This window comes from Enhydra lutris, unplaced genomic scaffold, assembly GCF_002288905.1.
Source record: "Enhydra lutris kenyoni isolate GAN:26980312 unplaced genomic scaffold, ASM228890v2 scaffoldscaffold144, whole genome shotgun sequence".
Classification (NCBI taxonomy): Eukaryota; Metazoa; Chordata; class Mammalia; order Carnivora; family Mustelidae; genus Enhydra; species Enhydra lutris.
Genome location: NW_019154228.1, coordinates 95,819 through 120,749, shown reverse-complemented (window position 1 = coordinate 120,749; position 24,931 = coordinate 95,819). Strand labels below are relative to the sequence as shown.

The window sequence follows — 24,931 nt, the reverse complement described above, 5'->3', positions numbered from 1 at the left end:
ACACTAATGGCCTGAGTACTACTCCTTTGTTCCATTTACAGCAGAGAACCTGGTGAGACAGAAGCGGAAAGCACAGAGAGGGGCATCTGGGTGCCTCGGTCGGTGGAGCCTCTGACTCTTGATTTTGGCTCAGGTCCTGGTCTCAGGGTCGTGGGATTGAGCCCCGCGTTGGGCTCTGGCCGAGCATGCAGCTTGCTGGTGTCGCTCCCTCCCCTCTGCTCCTCCCCACCTGCATGTGCTTTCTCTCTAATAAATAAATCCTCACAAAAAAAAGAGGAGGAAAAAAGTCTTACATTTCAATTAATGCTGATTTAAAACACACGAAGCACTATGCGGTAATCACTGCACTTTCTAAGAAGCAACGTACTGATTTCGGAAATGGCCCGGCTGCCTCTGGAGACCCAGGGCCCTACAGCTTCGACGAGCTGAGCACTCGGACCGCAGGCATGCGAACGCCACTTACCTTCACACGGAGATCACGGCTGCTAGGAAAGGGCCTGTCTAACCCTAGCCTTCTACGCCTTACAAAGCACTTCAGTAATTCAGTATGTAAAAGAAAATACATTTCAACCACAGAACTCTGCAAGTACAAATACTGACAAATGAATGTGCCTTTTACTTGGTGGCAGGAGTCTTTCTGAAATAAGTCGTGGGGCGCCTGGGTGGCTCAGTGGGTTGAGCCTCTGCCTTCGGCTCGGGTTGTGGTCTTGGGGTCCAGAGATCGAGCCCCGCATCGGGCTCTCTGCTCAGCGGGGAGCCTGCTTCCCCTCCCCCTCTGCCTGCCTCTCTGCCTACTTGTGATCTCTCTCTGTCAGATAAATTAAAAAAAAAAAGTTTATTAAGAAAATAATCATCAAGTCATGCGTCAGGCCCGGAACAGTCTGCCAGGCCCTGCTGTAAAGGTAGCGCCACCTGAAAACATAGTTGACGATGATGACATTGTCTTTAGCAACTTCAAGATTTGCTTAAAAACTGAAGTATTTTTCACACATCCAGATTCAATTACTGAGAACACCAGTGTCTCCTGGTTTAAATCTGCTGCAGTGTAAACCCACTGGGGTCATCCAAGCTGGCAGAGCCTGGACTGAGAGAGCAGGGGCGACCGCCCAGGGACACATGCCGCGTTCCCAAACGAAGCAGACGCGCGGCTATCAGCTGCGAGCCCAGGCAGGACACCCCTGGAGACTGGCGTGAGCCGCCATCTCCTCTGAGCGGCCCCGGGGCTGAGGGACAGCTGGTCTCTCCTCTCAGCCCCGTAGCCCCGAGCCTGGCGGGGTCCGGCTTCAAAAAGCATCGTTGTCACACGTGATTTTTCAAGGCAAAACATCACGATTACCAATTGTGTCACGATATAATTTTTATGATTTTATAACGAAGTGCACTTTGCCCTGATATCCTATGAACTGCCAGTGAGAGGCCAGAGGGTCTGGCTGCCTCAGTGGACGGAGAAGTCAGCCCACGTACACACAGTCCACCGGAAGGAGCATGGAGACACTCAGCCTCCACAACTAGAACAGCCTGAGTCATGAAAAAATCAGCTCTGGGGACAGGTAATTTTAACTGTAGGTCAAATTAAGGTGAAGCTGGCAGTCTGCCATCACAGAACTCAAAAGCAGAAAATTTTTAACTTTTTTCTTATAACTCAAGGTTACACACTAAGAATTAGGATTTTGCTTTTTGCACTTCTCAGCATTGAACATACAGAAAAATATAAAATATATTCAGATACAAAGTATGTAACTCTGAATCTTTTCTAAAACAATGATTTAGGGGCGCCTGTGTGGCTCCGTCAGCTCAGCTCACGGTCTGGGGGCTGCGAGACGGAGCCCCGTGTTGGGCTCTGCGCTGGGTGTGGAGCCTGCATGGGATTCTCTTTCCCTCTCCTTCTGCTCCTCCTTTCCCTCTCTCAAAAAATAAAAACCAAAGACAATTATTTAAAAAGTATTAAAATAGGGGCACCTGGGTGGCTCAGTCAGTTAAGTGTCTACCTTCGGCTCAGGTCATGATTCCAAGGTCCTGGGATTGAGTCCCGCATCTGGCTCCCTGCTCAGTGGGGAGCCTGCTTCTCCCTCTCCCTCTGCCCCTCCCCTCCTCATGCTCCCTCTCGTGTGCTCTTTCTCTCTCAAATAAATAAAACCTTAAAAAAAGTATTAAATGACATATAAAATGCCTTACTCTATTATAGTCAATTAAAAAGCACATAAAACCTAGAACTCACAACTCAGAGTCAGATGAGCACTGCAGCTGTGATGAGAACAAGCTGGGGAGACGCTGGTGGCCACCCCCTCCCCGCCACCACAGCTGGGGATGGGCTACACTTGGTGCTTTATGTGCAGAACACTCGGGATCAGAGCACAGCTCCAGCACAGCTCGTGGCTCGCACTGTGGATGGGACGAGTTTCATCGTTGCCAGTCCCCCAGACGAGAGCTCAGGGGCGCCTCACGGTCGCCCTTGTTAAAGCCGTGCGGTGAAGGACAATGGGCCAGAATTTACCGGGCACGCTACTGCTCAGAGGGCTGGTGTGGGCCGACGGGACTTATGTCCACTACACAGTACCATTTAAGAAACTCTGTCAAAAAGAAACTTTAAAACATTTTGATATTTACCTACAAATTTCAGGGAGCTTCCAAAAATTTAAATGCTATCAGCAAAGTTGTTCATTTAATGAAAGAACAACAAGGTGTGTTGGTGTGTGTCTGGGTGTGCACGTGTGTGTCTGTGCGGGGGGTGTGTGTGTCAAGACAGAACTTCTGAAGAACGACCAGAATTGCACACAGCCGAGGAGCAAACGTGTTTACGTGGAGAAAATCCAATTTCACTGCTGCCACACTTGTCGGGCTTTGAGGTCTGGTGTGGCTAGAAACAGGGACGTACTCAGAGAGGCGGGTGCGTCTGAGACAGGGCGCGCCGGGTGCGCGCTTTCCCAGGAAAGGAGGCGGGCGCGCATCAGCTGCCGAGGACAGACGCGGTCCCTGCAGGCCGCGCGCCGCGCCGGAGAGGAAGCCGGCGGACCCCACTCAACGCCGAGCAACAGGCTGCAGGCCGGGAGGCAGGGTTTAAAGGCAGAGGTTTTAAACCTGCTGCAGTTGTTTCAGACAAAACTGCTTCACTGGGCAGTGAACTCTGTGACCCTTTAAGGGCCGCGGTTGTTCCTGTGGCCTCAAGTCTTCACCTACTCTCACACCCGGCGGTTAAGGGCGCCTCTTGTAGGCGGGCAGAAGGGCAAATGGACGGAGGGAAAAGACGGGTGCCGCCCGCGTGGACGTCGGGCAGGAGCTGCGCCGAGCCCCTGTCACAGCACGCACGCGGGCAATTAGCATGGGAAAGGCCACACGGACAAAACAAGACACCCCACCCGTGAGTTTTACATACTGAACAAACCCGCTAAAACTTACATAGATCTGTTCTTAAAAAACCTGGCTGTAGCTTTAGAAATCAAACTCTGAGACAACCTGGAAAGATGTCACGGGGGTTTGCAAGCTGGACCCGCAGGTGAGCTGTCAGGAGGTCTGTGCTCGCCCCTGCTGGCCCTGCCGCTCTGGGGAAGGAGGACCCAGCACCCACGGCAGTCCCGCACCATGGGCGCCCTGCACACCCACCTGGAACGGCGCGCCGTCCGATAGGCACTGGGGAGACAGTGCTTTGCTTTCGAGTGGGACCTGGGCCTGGATTTGGAGGACGAGTGGTACTTGGGGGAGCGCGACCTTGTGCGAGACCGCTTTTTGTGCTTTTTCTTCTTCCTCTCCTTCTCCTCTTCCCTCGGCGGGTCCTTACTTTTGCTGGAGGGCCCTTCCGGGGGCTTAACGTCTGAAGTGGGCAGAGCTCTGCCTCCAGCCAGTAGCTGACAGGACACAGAACTGGCTTCCTGGGGACAGAAGCAAACATCGGGATGTTAAGAGGAAAAGTAGGGCATTTCAAAACACGCACACATAAAATTTCAACGTTGGGGGCCTCATACCATTTAACGCATCAACACCTCTCGGAAAGGAGCACATCTTTTTCTACGGCTCTAAAACATCGCCCTGGTCTCCGGGGAAGTGGCAGACGCCAGGAGTATACGCGACAGTTTCCCCAGCCTGTGCTCGTTCACCAGCCCCAGCCAGCGGCACTCGACCTCATCAAGGGAACGTGGCAGCAAGGACACCGAGGCCGGAAAAAAGAGCCGTGCTTGTGCTTTCATAAATCACCACGACCTTCCACTGACCGAGAGATTCTCAGACCTCCTGCATCGGGCTTTTATGAATCTCTACATCAATCTGAAAGTAACTTTTGAAAGAAGACCTGAACTAAGAGGTTCCTCTTTGATTTTAAGAACCTTCCTTCTTTCCTTCCTGTGCCTGAGTTGGAGGATGTTAACTGAACCCTCGTGGCCGTCATGTCACACACACCTTGGTGATCCCGCCGCGGACCTCACACGCACGGTGCGTGCACCAGTCATGCCTCAGGACCAGCGGGAAAACACGGTTCTCACGGCAGTCCTCACCCAGGCAGCCCCACGGGCACAAGCCGGTCGGCATGTGCTGATCCAGTGCGGTCCTGCACTCAACACACTGTTCACCATGAACCCCTGCATCCACGCGAAACACACAGAGGTGATGCACCCCGAGGCCCCACGGCGGGAAGGCCCACAGGTGGACGAAGACGGGGGAGCCCGTCAGCTGCGACCGTCATCAGGGCAATGCCAGTTCTAGCAATTCCTTCTGAAGAGCCAAGTGTGCACGCTGCACGCCCAAGGTCCCATGCCACAGCACTCTGGCACGACCACGATGTGCAAACCATGCAAACGACCCTCGAGGGCACTGGTCGCATGTGGTGCAGCCGGACAGGAAATAGTGCTCAGCCTTTAAAAATAAGGTGGTAATCCTACGTCCACTGACGGTCCGCATCATAGTGTAAAATATCCAAGTTCACAGGCACAAAACAGAACAAACCCCAAACCCACCCAAACCCGAACCTGAACCCCAGCTCGCGTGCCGCCTGCCCCCATCCCCAAGAAAGGTCCTCGATGCGCTCTAACTGAACACCGCGCAGACTGGGGGACGCCCTGCGGCTCTGCATCTGAACACCGGGGGCATCTGAGGACCCAGCTGGGACGCTCCGGGGACAGCGCGAGGTGGGTGCTGAGCCTGAGGGAGGGGTGCGCCTGCGGGGCAGGGCCCGCAGAATCCCGCAACTGCTCCTGTCCTCTCCTTGGGTCCTTGTGGTCCACGTGGACAAGGCCCACTGGATAAGGGGACAACGCTTCCTGCTAAAGCCACACCCCCCCCACCCCAGCCACATCCCCACCTGCTGCTGGGGCCTGAGCTGTCGCTTCTGAAGCCGAGCCGCCCGCACACTCGGGAGGCGGAGATGCCCAGACCCGCCCACAGCCCGGTGGACACACCAGGGCAGGAGATGGGCAGGCTCGGTCATAGTCTCATGCAGGCTGTACCCCCCCACCCCACCCCCACCCGCGAGCAGGTGCCGGCACCAAGCTCAGAGACACGCCACCTGGAGGTTTTCAGGCCGAGCCAGTTCTGCACCAACAGGATGGCGGGGGTGGGGGGACGTGTTTCTGGCGCCCCAGGCACAGGCCCGAGGCTCTGGCTGCACAAACACAAGGGTGGGATACCCGAAGGCCTCTCAGGGGTGTCCCATCACTCGCTAAGGGACAGGTGTGCATCACTGGCCTCTCAGCTACCCTGGAGGGATTCCTGCTACACAGCGAGACAGGCCAGGGAAATTCAAGGGACACCGAGGGAAGTTTTTCGAGGACACACAGTAACGACTTGGGCCATAAAACTCTTTCAGAAAATGTAAGCAAAATGTTTGGACAAGTGCAGTAGACACCTGCTCCCCTACATGAGCAAATCCTGCCTGTGTGGGCAATGGCCCTTCCTGCCCCCTCGATCCATGAATTCCAGAGGACACACACTCTACCTGAGCAGGGGACAGACCAGAACATTCCAACTCCCTGGTCGCTGTGCCATGCGGAGGGAGAAGCACAAGAGCCTCGTCAAGCTGTCCAGGATTCAGGTCTGAGTGGGCGATGAGGTGAGTCAGGGCCGAGAACGCAGCTGGCCAGGGGACGCTGTGCCTGGAGGTGAATCCTTGATCTCCAAGGGGGCTGCACCATGCTCCCACCTCAGAACACGAGCGCCACTCTCTACTGGTTTTGTTGAGCCACGTGGGGGCAGTGGGGTCGGTTCCTGACCCCGTGCCATCAGAGCCTAACTGCGCAGCAAGCCGGACTTTCAAACCACTAGAAGATAGACTCAACAGCCAGCCAGCCGTATCCTCTGCGCTTGGCCGCAACAACGGAAGCCATGGCCCGTGCACGGTGGTCAGCTATTGGCCACGTGCGGCCAGTGCGGCTAGGGACCTGGATTTTGAATTTCATTTAGTTTTTTTTTTTTTTTTAATTTTACTTCTTCTTTTTTTTTTAAGATTTTATTTATTTATTTGACAAACAGAGATCACAAGTAGCAGAAAGGCAGGCAGAGAGAGAGGAGGAAGCAGGCTCTCTGCTGAGCAGAGAGCCCGATGTGGGGCTCGATCCCAGGACCCTGGGATCATGACCTGAGCCGAAGGCAGAGGCTTTAACCCACTGAGCCACCCAGGCGCTCCAGAATTTGACTTAATTTTTTAAAAAGGTTTTATCCATTTATTTGAAAGAGACCGAGAGAAAGAGAGGCAGAGACAAGTGCGAGTGGGGGAGAACGGCAGGGGCAGAGGGAGCACCAGCCCCTCTGGAGCGGGGAGTCCGGTACAGGGCCCAAATAGTGACCTGAGCCGAAGGTGGGTGCTTCAGTGACTGGGCCATCCAGGCACCCCCATTTAATCTTTATCAAGTTAAACTTCAATGACTCTGGGCAGCTAGTGGCTACCATGCAGGACAGTGCATGCCTTGAAAACACCCCTGCACACAAATGCTGTTTCTGCCTTAACCAGAGTCTCCACCACCTCACCCGCTTGAATGTCATGTACCAGCAGCCTGGAAGACAGACTCCCGCAGCTCCCCACGCCCCACTCTGGGTTCCGACGGCGTCTGGCCGAGCCCTCTGCGGCCACAATCAAGGACAGGCCGATGGGAAGGCAGCGAACGAGCAGAGCTGCCTTCCTGGGCTGGAATGTCCTATTCTGGCAACAACGAGCGAAGCACAAACCGGAAGGGGGGAGGGGAGCGCACAGGCAGGTCTGAGTGGCACTGGGAGAATTCAAGGAGGGACTCTGGGAAATCTTAGTGCCCCCAGTTTAGGACACTGGGAAATGACACTAGCCCGTCCTTTGATCACAAAGAAGAACTCGCCAACAGGCTGGCACGAACCCAACAACCATCACGTCCTGCCGCGGGGAAACGAACTGCCCAGAAGCAGACGAGCAGGTACTTGAAGACATGACCTCCCCTGGGAAGGGAGGCCGCGTCAGCTGTCAGAGTGGGGGAACCCCGCACACGTCGCAAGGCGCGACGGTGAGTCTGACGCTGCAGACTGAAACATGTCCTCTGCAGCTGCCCGTCTGGGGATGCCTGGGGGCTTTCGGCGAAGCCCCTGCCTTCAGCTCAGGTCATGATCCCCGGGTCCTGGCATCGAGCCCCGCTTCAGGCCCCTTGCTCAGGGGGAGTCTACTTCTCCCTCTGCCCTCTCTGCCTGCTGCTCCCCCAGCTCGTGCACGCACTCTCTGCCAGATAAATAAAATCCTAATAAATAAATAAATAAATAAATAAACCTGCACGTTTGAATCTCCATTTCCTTCCCGCCTGTCACATGTCCCGCGCGGCCCCCGCCCACGCAATCCGACAGCCGGAGCTGAGCGCCCACGCTGTTCTCTGCGTGGGCGCCGCTGGTCACCCAGTCACTCACGGGCCTGCACGAGGCTCCCGCCGGCCCTCCCGCCGACACAGCGGCCAGCGCACACTCCTCCCGTGGAAGCGCTCTCCCTCGTCCGCGTCCCTCTGACTCCGGCAGACAGCAGCCGCGCGGCCACCCCGCCCGCACCTGCTCCTGCAGACCCGGGGCGGTGCTGATCGCTGCTGCCTGAGGCGGCGGCACCCACCTCCCGCCCGTGCGCGTCCCTGGCCCCGGACGGCCCTCCCTACGGGGTCACCTCTCAAAGGACCAAGGCTCCTCAAGCCCGGCCGAGACGCCATCTCCGCCTCCCGGAGGCCCAGGCACATCCACACGCTCATCTGCTCGGCTGCCCTGCAGGACGACCCTGGGGGACAGATGCGACTGTGCCGTCACCGGGTTAGAAGCAGGCTCCCCGTTCATCTTCCGAGGTGCGCTGGCGCCTTGACTACAACAGAGGCTCAACCAACAGAGGCTGATTTTTGTCCTCGCGTCCCTGCAATCGCTTGCTGGCCCCATAAACTCGGCCGGACCATTACCTTGAGCAAAGTGCTAGCATCTGAAGGTGTCCTGAAATGGGCTGTTATCGCGCAAATGATCACGGGACAATGCAAAGGGGCTCAGATTTAGGATCACTGGTTTCTCTTCATTCTGAACCAAGTGCAAACCCCAAAACGAGCCACGTACATGAATTTCCGAGGACTCATATACGTGCTTTTCTGTGCCTTACAGACTGCTCCACAACGCACTGCCCCATCTGTCCGCGGCGGTAATCCCGCTCTACGACGTGAGGTTGTACCCGGTCACGGAAGACCCCCCTCTTGACGCGCAGGTCAGCGGGGGCGGAGCGGGCGTGTACTCCAGGAGGCCTCTACAGCGAGCGGGAAGGTGAGGGACCCGGCGACATGCACCGTGTCTAGCTATATGCTCTTCAAGCTAAATTCCAAGGCAGCCAGGCCACGGCGGACAAAGAGGAAAACCACCAGGGAAACTGTCACAAAAAGCCATGCCCAGCGAGAGGCTGGCAGCCAGGAGAACATGTGGAGAGGCTATGGAGGCGGCCCTCGGGCGGCAAGGGCCAGGACACCAGGAGCCCCTAGGAAGTCACTCGTGTCACGACAGCTAACGTACACGAGCTAACGGAACAGGTGCCGTCTTTCCACCGGCCGAGACCAACAGCCACCAGAGCCTGCTGACAGCCGGCTCCCACGCGGGTTTTCACAGCCCCAGAGAGAGACAAAACCCGCCACAATCGTGTCAGGGGCTCACGTAGTAGTGCCTGAGATTCAGGGGCCATTTCCATGGTCAGGGGCCCGTGCTATGGCTCCACTCACTGGAGTGAGTGCGTGGGACACGGGAGCATGGTCACAGCCCTAAGACCGGGCCAGCTGCACATCCGCCCAAGGCTGGGGCAGCTTATGGGCTGGCAGCAGGTGCTCACTCGATAAACACCACAAGCACGAGCCCGACGGACACATGGAAGAGCTCTGTGGGGTGAAAAGCCCGGCACGCACAGTAACGCACAGGGTGCGGTTCTAGGACTGTGACACTGATTTATTTAAATTTTAAAAAATCGTTATTAATTTATTTAACAGAGACAGAAAGAGAAACACAGCAAGGGAGGGAAGAACAGCATGGGGAGTGGCAGAGAGAGCAGCAGACTTCCCACTAGGCAGGGAGCCTGATGCAGGGCTTGATCCTAGGACCCTGGGATCATGACCTAAGCCTAAGGCTGATGCTTAACGACTGAGCCACCAGGGCACCCCGGACTGTGACATTTAAATCTACATGTAGAAACAGATCGTTCTCCCTTGAGAATACACAAGCACTAAAACACAGCATTCACATAAAATGGGTTACGATTCGGCTTAAAAACCAACATCGTGGCAGGTGACCCAAGCTGGTCCGGGAAGCACCAACACCCTGCCTCCACGAGGCCCCGAGGGCATTCAGGCTGACGGAGACGGACGGCATGGGCGCCAGTGGCAGTCTCATTCGGGAAGGTACCAGGGTCCTGAGAGTGGAGGTTAGGGACGGCGGCATGCGACAGAAGTATACTCAGTGCCGCTGAATGGTGTGCTCGGCAAAGGTTAAGATGACCAGTTGTAGGTATGGTAATTTTACACGATAAAAACTACAATGAATAAGAACTTGGTACTTCCCTAGGAATTATGAAACAGGAACACCTGGGAAGGGAAGCGTGTGTTCCCCTTGGCGCCTTGCCCTTGCACGTGAACGGTCTGTGTCACGTGCACGCGGTGCTGTAGTGGAAGTCGAAGCAGACGAGCTGCCGTAAAGCCCTGCGGGGTCTCGAGCCAACCCCCCGGAGGACATCCCCAGCTGCCCTGCACGTGGCGGCTCACACCGACCTGGGGGCCGCACTCCAGAGGGCCGTACCCGGGCCGGCAGGGGACCGTTGTGCCAGCAGCGGCGAGTGACGTGTGCACATCGCAGCCCACGAAGGCAGGCTGACCCGTCTCCAGAAGCTGCTTCCGGCTACACGCTCACGTTGACTCTCACTTGTGACAATTGCCAACATAATTATTTTTGTTTCAAAGCAATTAAAGGCGTTTACTACCATCTGCTACTACTGTTACACTTCTGTCGAAAACAGCGTAGGAGCTACAATCTCTCCCACTAGGTCTGCAAGGGGAATGACCCAGTGATTTAAACAAAAACCATCAACACTCATTTCCACGTATTACGATCCAGAACACACGCTCGAAAACAAGAGAGGTGGGACTCGCCGTGCGTGGATAACCAGGAAAAACCCCGAGCTGAAGCCTATCTCGCGTTTACAGGGAGGAATTCTGCTGCCGGGAGGAGGCCACAAGGCAGACTGGGGAACGCGGCGCACGGACGCGGAGCAATTCTGGCCGTGACCGAGTTTTCGCTCAAGCACAGCGCTGTCAGGAAGCACAGCCGCGGCCACGTGACAGAGTCGGCTCCAACAGCCCCACACGCAGATGTCCACGAACTCCGCCATCCACTCCGCACACACACGGCAGCGGACCGCAGGACGTGCGCACGGCCCGCTCCGAGCCCCCCGCCGGGAGAGTTCCACCTCCCCGGCCCCCGCGAGCCGCAACTGTCCCAGCGGAGGCATGTCGGCCTCTGTCCCTCCCTGACCGAGCCCCAGACCAACTCCTGACAGAGACAACGGGCTTGGCTGGCAGCAGGAGGCAGGAGCCGGGAACTCACCGTGAGGCTCTCCTCGGAAAACAAACACACCCAGCGGCTACATGCAGCCCAAATCCATCTGGAGTCATGGCCCTAGACTCTCAGAGACATCCGGGTGATCAAGAGCACAGGGCACCTTCTCCGTCACCGGGAAAGGCCGCTCCAAGACAGGCTGCGGACCATGGGAAGCGCTGGCCCGAGCCCGGGGTCGGGGGGAGGAAGCGTGGAGGGCCGGTCATGGCCATGACCACGTCTGAGTTTGCTTTCGAATTCAAGTGCTGATGTTGACACGGACCCGAGCAGTCACTGTTCTGGCCAAGAGTGTCCCCAGGCGGACGTGCGTCCCTCCCAGGGAAGCCCCCTGCGGCCTCATGTGCTCGTGGGAGCAAAGGTTCCCAGCTGGGGAGAGAGGCCCGAGTCTCTGTGACCGCGCTGGGCACCTGCTGTGGGGGCTCTGGTGGGAGCTTTGGCCACGAGCTCCGGGCCCCCCGGGGCAGGAGGCCCACACTCACCCACTTCTACCCAGAATGCTGATGTGGACTTCAACTCACCTCCACACTAAAAGGATTTTCCTCAACTTTTCCGACTTCTGCTTCTGGCAGAGGATTTTTTAAGGTCTGTAAAAATAAAGCTGCTTTCCTTTTACGTTCTGCTTGAAGCTGCTTCTCCTTTGACTCCTTAGACGCCTGGGCCAGCTTCTCTCTGGCCGCAGCCGCGAGTCGGTCCTCCAGCTTTTGCTTTGCTTAAGGAATAAACACAGAAGAAAGCAAACGTTTACAACACGTGGTCTTCTACGAACACCTCGCTATTTTGATTTTTGCAGGCAGTGAAAGGGCCACGAAATACAATGCGGTTTTCTACAAGATTAACACGACCCAAATTTTGGGACAGACGTATCAGGCAAATTGAATTCTGAGAGACTTAGTTCAAAACGCTTATTATTAGTATTTCTAACATTTCACCTTCAGAATCAAAGCCACAAAGTTGATGGGACTGCACAGCAGGGCCAGCGGGGATCGGGGAAACCTCAGAATGCCACTCACCCCGGCCAGGGATGCCGCGTTACAAGGTTTACTCCCAACACGCACGGCTCGGTTTACGGCAGTTGGTGCGAATGCAGACACACGCGCACAGAGCCGAGCCTGCCAAGGGACGGTGACTTGCACCTGGCCAGGTCTGAGTGAGGCATCCTCCTACGAATGTGGCTTCACCTGTGCGCGTGTGTACAGAAAGCACAGCGTACGCCCCGGGGAGCAGAGGCAGAAGCTGACGCCACTGGTGGTGCCGGAACAGCTGGTAGCCTGGCCGGGGCCCGAGTCACCTTGAAGGGTCGGATGGGCTCACGGCAGGGCATCTCCTTGTCTGGTGTGGGGTCCGAGCCGGGAGCACAGGCCGAGCGTTCGGCCCAGGGCTGTGGTCAGAGCGCACAGGCCCCTGCCCCGACGACGGCACTCTGGGCAGACTCTGGAAACACGCTGCCAGGGCGCTGTGTCTGCCGCTTAGTGAAGAGCAGTGCTCACTGCTCTAACCAAGAACTTTCCTCGTGTACAACACCCCCACTGGACCCCCGCGGTTCTGGGGTCTGAAGGCTGGAGGTCCCGGCTGGCAGTCTCCGTCCTGCGGGCTGAGCGGGTTAAGCTTGTGTTTACGTACTTTTTCCTTCAAGAAGTTGAAAACATATGGACAAACCTTGCTTCGCTTCTAGCTCCTCCTGGGTCAGCTGAGGCCGCTTCTCCTCAACCACTACACAGGGCGGGGTAACTGCCGGGTTAGTGTTCGTAGCACTACTAGAACTTTCCGGGCCTTCTTTGCCTTCTTCATCTTCATCACTGTCATCATCTAGCTTAACACGATTTTTTTCCAGGGGAAGTAGATCATTTTCTTTGGCCTTGATTGCAAAGCTTATCGGAGCAAATGAAGCTATTGAGAAAAGCGAAAACGGTGATAGACTTTTAGGTATCTGGAAGCACAGAGCAGAAACCCGCAGGGGCCCCACCGTCCACAAGCACATCGGCCGGCGGGGTAGCGTCGCGAGTGGAGCCACTTCTCACACGGAGGGAGGTTCTAGGGCTGCGGGCAGCGCCTGCGTGGTCAGAGAGGGCCGCTTAGATGCACGCTGCATGCAGGGGGGCTGGGCTGGCCCGTGGGGGGCCCCATGCACGCCTTGCTGGGATGCGGGCACCGAGGGTGAGTCAGAGTCACTGCATCTATAAAGGGTCAGTTGCTCTCGGGGTTTTCCTTCCTGTCCCAGACTCAGCATATGGCTGAATCTGTACAGGACAAACAGGCACATGATGCGACTCGACTATGGAAAGGTATTTCTAAAAAACACCACTCTATAACGTAGCCTCTTGTTACAAAGCAAAAGTTACTGGGCCCGGTGCCTCATTCAGCAAACACTTCAACACACCCCTGCTTCGTGGAAGACGTGCTGATTACTCTACGGCCGCCACAAAATGTCAGGTGGTGCCATGTTCTCCCCAAGAATATCTACGAATTTTACTAAGAGAAATACAAAGGCCCGAAAGGAAATAATCTTCCCTGTCCCCATCCACGCAACACTCCCTCGAGAGTCCCTGGCTCCTTCGGACAATACGGTGAAGGTGATTCTGAACGACACCTGCCTGACTACTGCGCTACTTCACTCTTAAAAACCATGAATCATTACCTAATTCAAGTAAACCACAGCAAAGGAAAATAAAAAAAAAAAAAAAAGATTTTATTTATTCATTCGACAGAGATCACAAGTAGGCAGACAGGCAGGCAGAGAGAGGGGGGGGAAGCAGACTCCCTGCTGAGCAGAGAGCCCGATGCGGGCTCGATCCCAGGACCCCGAGATCATGACCTTTGCTGAAGGCAGAGGCTTAACCCACTGAGCCACCCAGGAACCCCTGCAAAGGCAAACTTTAAAGTGCAGCACACACCGCTGACTCGGAGAACGCAGGAAGCGGATCCGGGAAGGTATGCTCGTCTTCTGGATGCGCCTGAAACTCTCCATTATGAAACCCGGCAGGCTCCAGAAGGGCTGTGTCTGTGGGTCGGCAGGGACGGGGCCCAGCTGGCCCCCGAAGGCCCCACCATCTGCACTCTGCGGCTCCACACCGCGGAAGCCTTGCAGCACATAAGCACGCTACGTCTGCCACATAACCACCTTTTGTCCACAACTACCTCGGGCTAGAGCACAGTCACATGCCACGTGCTGCGAAAGGCACAGCTGGTGAGTCCCCCGGAAAATCCGCGGCGCACTGCCTGTCCCCATGCACAACAAACACAACCCACACAGGGGCCATGAAGACGAAGGTTCGTTAGGGGAGCCCACATTAAGTGCAGGACTCTTACACAGTCCCCTCTTCCACAGACATGCTAAATCGTCTATGGGTGAGGGCCACGATGTCGGGGACCCGGGAGGGCAGCGGGCGGAGTGGGGCGCCGTGCTCGTCACGGCATGCTGCGCTTCTACACCCTGACATTTTCTGTGAGAAAACAAGTTTAGTATTACCCTTTACCACCTATAGTAACACGATCTCCTTAACAACATACGGACTAGAGACCTTAAAAGGCAAAAAATAGTCACTTAAATGTCAATCAAAATTGCTCACGGACTTGGGGCTACAGCAGCACATCCCAGGATAACTTTAACGATTCTCAAAACATCTCTTCCTCCAGACTGAATAAACCAGCCCTCAACAAACGCCGCATTTTACACTTCCTATGCTAACAACACGTGTACGGACCCTGGCACGTATGCGTGTGAAACGCAAGGCCAAAGAGCCCTGTTACTGACGCAGAGACGCTGAAACAAGTCGGCAACAGCATGGGGCAAGGGGCCAACCCTGGGCCTCACCTAACGAACGTGCAGCCCCGTCCGGGATGCTGCTGGGCTTCCTGCTTATAGACGGGGAACCAAGGCTACAAAGGCCAAGTAACTTTCCCAAGGAGCTGAGCCAGGGAGCAGGGGACTGGAAACCCTTCCTTCACGTAAGGAACCTAGCCCGGTTCCCCCTGCTGCAAGGATGCGGCAGCTCTGGCCCCGCCTCCGCTAGCATAGCCTCCCTTCCCCCGCCTGCACGGGGCTGCTGCTTCCTCCTCCAGCCTCAGCTCACAGATGCCCGCCGGGCCTCTCTCCTCCACAACTCTTCGGGTTTCGCATCATGTATCCACAGCCTGCTCAGCCTGGGCTGCAGGGCGTGGGGCCAGGGTGGCTGGGAGCCGGGCCGGGGAGCTTGGTCAGTGCGTGTGCGGCGCACACAGTCCCCAGGCCTCCATCCTGCACACGTGTGCCCCCGCAGGTGAGGAACCAAGCCTGGTTACGAATGTCAGCCTTCGAATGGACTGCGTTCTCTACGGAACTGACACCACAGGTGGACAAAACGAAAGATCAGCTGTGGCACAGACACGCAGGCGTGCATGGGGCCACACTCGAGCGTTCCAGCCCGCTCCACTCGGGGAGCCACACTGTGCCATGTTCCCGTGTCAGCAGAGATCATCTTTAAAAACTGGAGTTTCATTTCTTGGTCTGGACGTTGCAATGTATTTCACAGTTTCCCAGGACTATGTCCGAGGGTTTACCTCTAAGAGCCCACGAGCCCCGCAGGGAGCACTCGGTTGGGGCGTCGTCAGGCATGAGCACGTGGCGGTCCTAGGAGCTGCGCCCATGAGCGCTTACAGACGGTGCGGGCTCCTGTTGCCCTGAGCCTCTCCCCATCGGAGCATTATGCATAACTTGATTGATTTGAGAGCATTTTGTTAATACAGATACACTTTAAAAATTAAAAAATTTATCTTCTGACCATCGTTTTTTCTTCTTTGGTGAGCGATCTGCCATGTCCTTGGTCTACTACTTCTTTGCCACGCTGTCTTTCCTCACTGGTCACTGAGCTCTTCCAACAGTGTGCACAATGCCCCTTCTCCGGCCATGTGAACCGTCACCAACATTTTGACATTTGTCATTTAATTTCTTCCAGGTCCTGCCCCCATCAGACCTCCTTACCTTCCTTAGGATTTATGGCTTCAATTTCTAGAAAGTCTATTCCAACTCTTAGATTATGAAAAAGAAACTGCCTTTATTTTCTTCTATCTTCGTGTTTCTATTTTTAAAAATATTTTATATTAGAGAGAGACAGTGTGTGCAGGAGCAGTGGGAGAAACAGAGGCAGAGGGACAAGCAGACTGTGCCCGCAGCACAGACCCTGACCCGTGAGATCATGGCCTGAGCCAAAACCAAGTTGGCAACTATGCCAACCAGGAGCCCCTTCATGATTTGTTTTTTACATTTAAATACATAATCTGGGTGGCTCAGTTGGTTGGACGACTGCCTTTGGCTCAGGTCATGATCCCGGAGTCCCAGGATCGAGTCCTGCATCGGGCTCCCAGCTCCACAGGGAGTCTGCTTCTCTCTCTGACCCTCTCCTAGCTCATGTTCTCTCTCACTCTCTCTCAAATAAATAAATAAAAAATCTTTAAAAAAAAAAAACAACCTAATCTATCTGGAACTATTGTTGTGAGATATGGAGAAGCAGTTGTATTTACTTGTTTTCTGTAACGGGAGGCCGGACTTCCAGCCATCAGTCAGTCGCACGGAAGCGCGCCAGCCACACCCCAGGACACACCTACGCCGACCCGGGATCTGCTGCCGTGGCCAGGCTTGTGGGCTCCCACCCAGGGCGACGCCCATGGACTGCTCCCAGGCCCCACCTGGCCCCAGGCCACCCTGCATTCCCACTCCTTGGGAGGCCAGGCTCCTCTTTCTTGCGGGAGCAAACTTGACCTGATGCGGTCCTGCCAGCGGCCTGTGTTCCGGGACGTCACGGACCGGTGCTGTCCCCGAAATTCTTCCAGACCGTGCGTCCATCACACCTGCCTCTTCTTGACACGACAGCAGCGATTAACACTTCCCTAGACCATTTTTTCAGCTATTTTCAAATTCATTCAAATTTAGGGTTACGTGTATGATTCGCGTGCACTTCGAAAATGTGCTTTTCTTCACCCGTTGTCTGCTGTGTATCCGCCGGCAAAATGGCATGCTTCACCGGCCTTTCCCTACATCCTCGCCGGTCCCTGCTGACATGCATTGCCCCCCACCCCCACCCCCGCGTTCCTCAGATGCATTTAATGCTTTCCTTCTGGGTTGTTTTTTTAAGACTTCATTTATTTGTCAAAGCAAGCACACAAACAGGGGGAAGGGCAGAGGCAGAAGGAGAGGCAGGCTCCCCCATGAGCAGGGAGCCCAAAGTGGGGCTCGATCCCAGGACCCTGAGATCATGACCCGAGCTGAAGGCAGACGGTTAGCTGACTGAGTCACCCAGTTTTTCTAGGTTTGAGCTGAAGGGCTGTCACAGGTTTTCTTTACCAACATAAGCATACAAAGCTATGTAAATTTTTGTTTGACATTTTTGCTGCATTTGATATTTTTTTGATAAACATTCTCATCGGGGGTGCCCGGCCAGCTCAGTTAGTGGAGCGTGCGACTCGATCCCTGGTTCCTGAATTCAAGCCTCACATTGGGTGTACAGAGGACTTAAAAGTATCTTAAAAAAAAAAAAAAAGAGAAAAAGAAAAAGAAACATTCTCATCATTCTCAGCAGCAGCACTGACTCTGACTCACTATTCTGGAAATGCTGACGCATCTGTTAAGAGTCTCTGAGCTCGGGAGCACCCGGAAGACTTTCCGTTCAGAATTCCAGACACCCCCTTATCGGCTCTTCTTGCCGCAGACGTGGGTGTGATGGGCCAATCGTCCTTTTCTCTGCCTGGGGACAGCCTGCCCCTTTCTCCCTCTGGATTCTTCTCATCCTTTTCTCTGTCTGGGGACAACCTGCCCCTTTCTCCCTCTGGATTCTTCTCTGCCACCTCGGTCTCCTCCCCTGTGAATCTGAGAACATCTTCAGCCTGTCTTTGCATCCACCGTGCTCCTGAGGCTTTCACCACATTGTACCATCCGGAGGCTGTTTCCAGGCCATTCCCACAGGTGTGAGGCTACCGGCAGCGCCAGCCCTGGCGCTCAGTCCCGCTGCCTCCCTGGCACCCATGGGCTCTGCGGCTCCAAGCCACACTGTCCCACGCGTGGGCCGTGTGGTCGTGGTGGTGTGGGGGCAGCCGTGGCTGAGGGGCAAGCCACCTGCCACTGTGTTCCCTGCTGCTCTGGCCTCCCACCCACCGCCTCTCTGGCTGGCAGAGGCTGCGACAGCCTGGGGGTCACCACCACAGAGTACCAAGGTGTTCTTCTCTGTGAAGTAAATTCCAGGTACGCTGGCCAGTGAATACCTCTCCCCACTTCTGAGGCAAGAACTGATTTTCTTCTCTATTACGTTCCTTTGTTATTTCAGCGGGATTCTGCAGGTGGCCGGGAAGGGTGAGCAACTCAACACGTGTGCTTAGCTAACTTGTGCGAGGAGAGGCTCAGATATACTGAGTTTCCCCAGTCAGTCGTCCGTGCGGGCCGGGCTGGCTACTCCAGATCACCCCCGGCCCCCACCCAACACGGCAGCCGGAGGCAAAGCACCGGCCTTCCTGCAGTCCTGCGACTCTCTGCCCCTGCAGCTCGCCCCTTCCCCCACCCCACCTTCTCCTACACTCTGTAGCCGGCCCCAGCCCCATTGGCACTCCAGGTGATCCCCTCCCCAGGGTACCCTCAGCCACCCACTTGCACTCACTCCTCTGACGTGGCATTTGAGACGACCCAAGTCCCGGGTCCCCACGAGCTGGCTGTGGCTGCTATGGAAGCCGCTCCCCCAGGACCCACCTGCCACTCCGACCTCGCCTCCTGTGCGCGCCTGCCCGCAGCTCCGGCCGCGCAGCCTCTGCTGGGGACCTTGGCCCTGCCCTGGGGTGTCTGGTACTCTGCAGCCTCTCTCGTCCCCGCCAGGCGGGACTCACTGCAGTGTCCTACGTTTGACCCAAACTGAGCCTCCTGCTGGTGCACGTGCGTGGCTTCCCCAACCCCGTCCTAGTGCACTGGCTCCTTCTGTGCTCGTCTGTCTGAGCAGGTGGAAAACTCCTGCTGAGAACTTAAGAGCCGTTGTGGAGGGTGCCTGGGAGCGGCCTCAGGACGCAGAGTCAACTAATCGCACTGGTACCAGAGTCTGCACGTGCGTGTGGCTGCGGGAGTCCGAGCAGGAGCCAAACATCCGGGAACTGTGCTGAACCTTTCCATTAAACTCGCCAGAACAGACCGAGGACAGCTGCGCCTCGGCTGAGCCCCATCCGCATGGCCCACGCCCCAGCCGGGGAAGGCGCCGCGAGGCGGGGTATCTACGACAGCGACCTCCCAGGAGTGGCGACCCCCTCACCCCCTCTCCTGGCCCCTGCCGCGACCTCTCGTCTGCGAGGGCGGGACTGGCAGCGGCCTACCTTTGACCAGCTTCCCATCCGCCACCGTCTTACTGGACGACACCTCCTTCTTCCCTGGGGGGCCGCCTCTTCCTGCATCGGCCGAGTCCTCACACACACCCTCCTCCCCACCGTCGCTCGGCTTCTCAGGAGCAGATTCCGCAGGAGCCTCTTCCGGTACGGTCGCAGCCTAGAGATGAAACGTGGCGATCAACGGCGCCGTCAGAGACGCCCGGGGTTGGTCACAGACAGACAGACAGACAGACTCTATTCTGAAACTCAGACTTGCCACCTTCTGCTACAACACAACAGAGGGGAGCGCGAGGAGGTTTTCCCTGTGGAAGGACAGACTTCCTCTCAAAGCTCTAATGCCGTGCTGGGGGGCCAAGGTGCACGGCCTCTTCCTTGGAGACAGGTGTCCGAGAAGGCTTTCAGACCCCAGGCGGTGCGCGTCGGCTGCACACAAGTCGTTTTTGCTCAGTCGGAGCAATTATAAAAAAAAAGCCCGAAGAAAGCCACTGATAAGAAGCAAGGCCTACATCAGCTACCCAAACAGGTCTGAGCAAAACGTGAGGGCACCCATGGAACTGGGGGAGCAGAGCAGGAGAGAGCACACAAGGATGGGGGAACGGCACCCAGCGGGCCTCAGGGTCCCACGGGGGGACGCAGCGGCATAGCCAGCTACCCCCAGGATAAAGGCCCCACCATGGACAGCGCCATAGCACTCGGCCAGGAGCCCACATGCTTATAGTTTACCTATGGACAGGTTGCTTAACACAGAAGAAATAGGGAACATGGCCTCCACCAAGAGCTGTTAAAAGTAATGGCCGGCCAGAACACTACGTGCTTCAAGAGGCAGGATTCTTTGTGCAGAACATGCTGATCACCCACGGGCTGCCGGGGTCAAAGTTTTCTGGGGATGCCCAACACAGGCTCCCATCTGAGAGGCAGGAAAAGTCAGACTGCGCATGCTGAGCACGACCCTCCCAGACAGAGTGCGGCCAGAGAGCCCTTCGCTACCTCCTGAGAACAAGTACAACTATTCCCGCATCTGTGCGGCAGCGACACAGCGGCTTCCGGTCTCCCCGGCCCCTGCGGACGGGAACCTGCGCGCCCCTGGCCTTCTCGGTCCCCGCAGATGGGAACCTGCACCACCCCCCCACCCCCACAGATGGGTACCTGTGCGCTGTCGCCCCCTTCCTTCTGGAGGAAGAATTGCTTCTTGAACTCGTAGTAGGCGTTATACTGGTGCCATGGCTGCAGGAACTCGAACCTAGGAGCAGAGACAAGGACAGGTCAGCTACGCGGACATGCAGGGCACCTACCAATGGCTCGCTGTGAGCAGACGCGGTCCCACATACTCTCCAACGACTAACTCAAGCCAGTTACGGCAACAGCCGTGCGCAGTAGGATGGCCGGATCCTACTCACTTCTTGGACATGGGAGACAGACGCACAGGAGGTCCAACACTTATCTGTGGTCACGGGATCACATGTAAGTGCAACCCTGTGCTGATGGCTTCTACCCGAGGCATGGAACGTTATTTGATTAAATGGCAGACTCTTTTCCCTGGTTCTTTGTTCTGTGTTTCTTTATAAATACACGTCTTTTTTAAACTGGTATTTTTCTACCTTGTGTATGTACTTTTCCAGTCTTCATTTTCCTTCACTTGGTTACCGTACACTGTGACGTTCGTTTCAGGTGCATGGAGTAGTGACCGAACACTTCCATACCCACCCGGCACTCATCACGACAGGTGCCCTCCTTCCTCCCCAACACCTACTTCACCAGTCCCCACCCCCTAAATGGCAGATTCTCGAAAAGCAGGAACTCCAGCCTGTTTTAGGTAGCTTCAACAATCTTAACTTAAAAAACTTAAACAAAACAAAACAAAACCCCACCACACAGCTATAAGTAATTCAGCAGGGTAATTTTAAGACGTATTTATGTGGGCACCTGGGTGGCTCAGTGGGTTAAAGCCTCTGCCTTCGGCTCAGGTCATGATCTCAGGGTCCTGGGATCGAGCCCCGTGTCGGGCTCTCTGCTCAGTAGGGAGCCTGCTTCCCTTCCTCTCTCTCTGCCTGCCTCTCTGCCTGCTTGTGATCTCTGTCACATAAATAAATAAAATCTTTAAAAAAAAAAAAAGACGTATTTATGTAAACACGTGAGGATTAAAACATTAAAGAAAGGATTCACGTAGCTAGACTAAAAACAAGCTACGTGAGATGCCGTGCGCCCGCATCCGCCCCCACGCTCCGCCCCTCACCTCTGGTCGTTCTTGGCACGAACGCTGGTCTCGAACTTGAGGCCGTTGCGAGCCACATACTCTGCCAGCTTGTCGATCACAGGCTGAATGTCGGGGGGCGGGGGGATGATGGCCGCCACGGGGGCAAGTGCACTGCAAAGAAGAGCTTCGTCACACTCATATGCAGGGACCCCCCCCGAGACCACCAGCTGGCCAACCAGTGCGGTGTGGGGGGCTCTCAGCGTCCGGGGACACATGCACGCACACACACACACACACACATGGAGGATCTGAGCACAACTTCAACCACCAAGTCAGTTCCTTGAAAAGAGACCGAAGCATCATTTGCCAATGATAAAATGGGGTTTTGTGGAAAATAAGACTTAAAATCACGAAAACAGGTTCCTTTTTGCCCCTAACATTTCCGGGCAGTGAGAAGCCAACTCTTAGAAGCAACCAAGAATAAGCGACGCATGGAGTCTTTTTCACGTTAAAAAAGAGGACACGCACTTCAACACGCCCGTTGGTGCCCCCTTTCTCAGCACGGTCAGAAGGGAAGTCCTTGCAGAAACACCCGAGTGTTTGGTCCAATTTCAACCACAGGCACCCGGGCCCCTGACACAGCGCCCACAGCGCGCTCCCCCATTCTGCAGACCCTGGACGCTGGCGTAAGACAGGTGCGGGGGCCCAGTCCCTGGTCCACTCTGCTTCTGTTCAATGCCCAGCTGGCCCGGCCGCCAGCACCCACCTGCCTATGGCATGTGGGAGTCACTTCCGTCAACTTTATAAAATCCTGTATTTTTCGCACATAACCGCAGTGTCCCTTCCGCCTGACTTTATGAAGTTCTGCCCAGTTGAGATGGTAACATCAAAAAGGCCAGCTGCGGGGGGTCAGGGCGGCATGGGTGGTAAGGACCCAGAAGTTATGGGGGGCGGTGGGGTGCTGAGGATGTGAGAGTTGGGGGTGATGTGGGGTCACTGGGAGTCAATTTTCTAAGTGTTTACGTCACGATGATTTCCGCTGCACTATCAACTCCGTAACTCTGGTATTTGGACACTTAAACCCTCAGGCAACAGAGACCCTACAAGAGACCCAGATTGAAGACCCCAAACCGAGAGCCCAGAAGTGCTAGGCGACGGGCAGAAGTGGGCCTACCTTGTGGTGATGGTGGAGGTCACCCCGCTACTCGTCTCTGCTGTGGTTGGGGGGGGCGGGGGCGTGGTCCCGGGGGGCGGCGGGGCGGCGGTCGTCACCCCGGTGGAGCTGGGCACGGCCACCCCGGCAGGCAGGGTGCTGTAGTAAGTGGCCACGTCGACCCCCGGCGGGGGTGGCGCCAGGCAGTAGGTACCGTCGGGCAGCATGTAGTAGCTGTAGTACATGGCAGCCACGGTCGCTGCGGGAAGACAGGTGCCGCGTCACTCCAGCCGTCAGCAACCGCACGGTTTTCTAGAGTTTATTCTAATACAAGGCAGGCAGCCCAGGGAACACGCGATTTGGAGGAAGCAGGCAACGCTGGGACACATGCCCGGGGACACGAGACAGCGAAGGGGCAGGGAACGTGCCGACGAGAAGCACCCCTCCAGCAGCAGGTGCCGACCAGGCCAATGAGCTCATGCGGCTAAGCGCTGGGCTCCTTTCTTGGTTATTCCGGGGGAGCCGTGCTTCCCTCCCATGTCTGTGACGCCGTCTGTGCTCGTGACCATACATGCCCCCCGCCCCCGATGCACAGCAGTGGGCCTACCACAGCCCATGGACACAGGTCGCTGGGCACCTGCCATCACAGACAGTGATGCATAACAGTTTCCTATGTATTCCGGGCACATGTGCAAATATCTGTAGGAAAGCAGCCTATTGTTTCAATAATTAAAAGTCCTATCAGCTTATTCATCTTTTTTTTGGAAAATTTTTTTTCAAAATCGAACTAAATCACAGAAGATTCAATGATCTAATTAATAATTTTATTTCTAATCCTGTTACAGACATGCAAATGGTTCCAACTACACCAAGATTTAATTTCCTTTTCATTGCACAACGGTGAAAAGATCTTTCCAATTAGAGATTTCCTTTTGAGGGCGCCCGGGTGGCTCAGTTGTTTAACATCTGCCGTCGATTCAAGTCATGATCCCAGGGTCCTGAGATCAAGTCCCACATCGGGCTCCCTGCTCAGTGGCAAGTCTGCTTCTCCCTCTGCCTGCCGCTACCCCTGCTTGTGTTCTCTCATACTCCCAATCCCTCTCCAAAAAAACAAAAAAACAAACAAAAAAACCCCTTAAAAGTAATTTTATTTTGATTTTCAATGAATTCACTTTTAATAAGAGCATTTATCAACAGCAGATGCTTCGACCCCCGTTCCCAGTGACGGGTACTCTGCAGGGAAACAGCAGCAGACCGCACCTTGGACAGCTCGGCCCCTGCCTCCCCACCCCCCCAAGGCCGGAACGATGCACAGGTGATCGGGCTGCAGGGCCACCCACAGCGATGCACTCTGTTAGCTGTGCGTGAGTTCTGGGCTTGCTGTCCTCTCTCGATGTCACACACCAACCATGGTTACACATTTACAACGAAACCCTGAGCTTTCACAGTCAGACATGTGGCCCCGGATCCAGTGGGCGTGATCCCTGCGGGAGGGTGGGGCCCATCCAAGACTGCCAGCTGGAGGCAGGGGCAACAGGGATGGCTGGAAAGGCACCGTCACTCTGTAACCCAGCACGGAGCACGTGGTGTTCGTCAGATGGACAGACGGACACAGCGGTTCCAGTGGAAGCTTTTCCTAACCAAGCCAGGCGTTTGCACACAAGCTTACGCCTCTGTCAGATACGCTGTCCTTACAAGAATGCAATTAGAGCTCCTACCCACTCGCCTTCAGGCAGTCATGCTACCGGGGTCCTTCTTCTCAGCCCCCAGACAGAGCCACCCCACAGAGGAGACAACATGGCATCGGCGAGAACAGAGCATAACCCTGACCTGCCTCGGAGAACACCCGTATGCAGCCCAAGGTCTCCGGGAGAGGGGACGGGACCCCTGTTACCAATGAGTCCAGAGTGTCACATCTCAGTGGAAGGACAGACACTCTGTTCTTGTCTGGGACAGTCAGCCTCCGGCCCGAAAGCAAGCCAAAGTACGTTTTAAGTCACAGCCACAACCAGTGAGCCATGTGAACGCATAAAAACAGAAGAGTTTACCAGTTCTGACAACCGGTGTAGGTTAGGCATTCTTCGTGTTAATAGAAATCAGCAAATGGTTTTCAGAACTGAGCATCAGGCCTTTGGAGGTACTTACACGCAGGCTAGCCATCAGTCCATAGGACTTTCCTGAACCATCCATCACATTAAATTTAACCAGGGTTAAAA

General features: G+C 55.6%; 1 protein-coding gene across 1 annotated transcript in view; it reads right to left on the bottom strand.

The window, feature by feature from the left end:
- Positions 1-24,931, bottom strand: part of LOC111140004 (splicing factor SWAP) — a 68,281-nt gene that overhangs the window by 14,473 nt on the left and 28,877 nt on the right. Inside the window, exons 8-14 of the mRNA XM_022492395.1 lie at positions 22,737-22,974; positions 21,602-21,733; positions 20,515-20,608; positions 19,357-19,525; positions 12,697-12,927; positions 11,559-11,749; positions 3,601-3,866 (exon numbers count right to left, since the gene is read on the bottom strand). Coding sequence (XP_022348103.1) covers positions 3,601-3,866; positions 11,559-11,749; positions 12,697-12,927; positions 19,357-19,525; positions 20,515-20,608; positions 21,602-21,733; positions 22,737-22,974 — 1,321 coding nt within the window. The remainder of the gene's footprint in view (positions 1-3,600; positions 3,867-11,558; positions 11,750-12,696; positions 12,928-19,356; positions 19,526-20,514; positions 20,609-21,601; positions 21,734-22,736; positions 22,975-24,931) is intronic.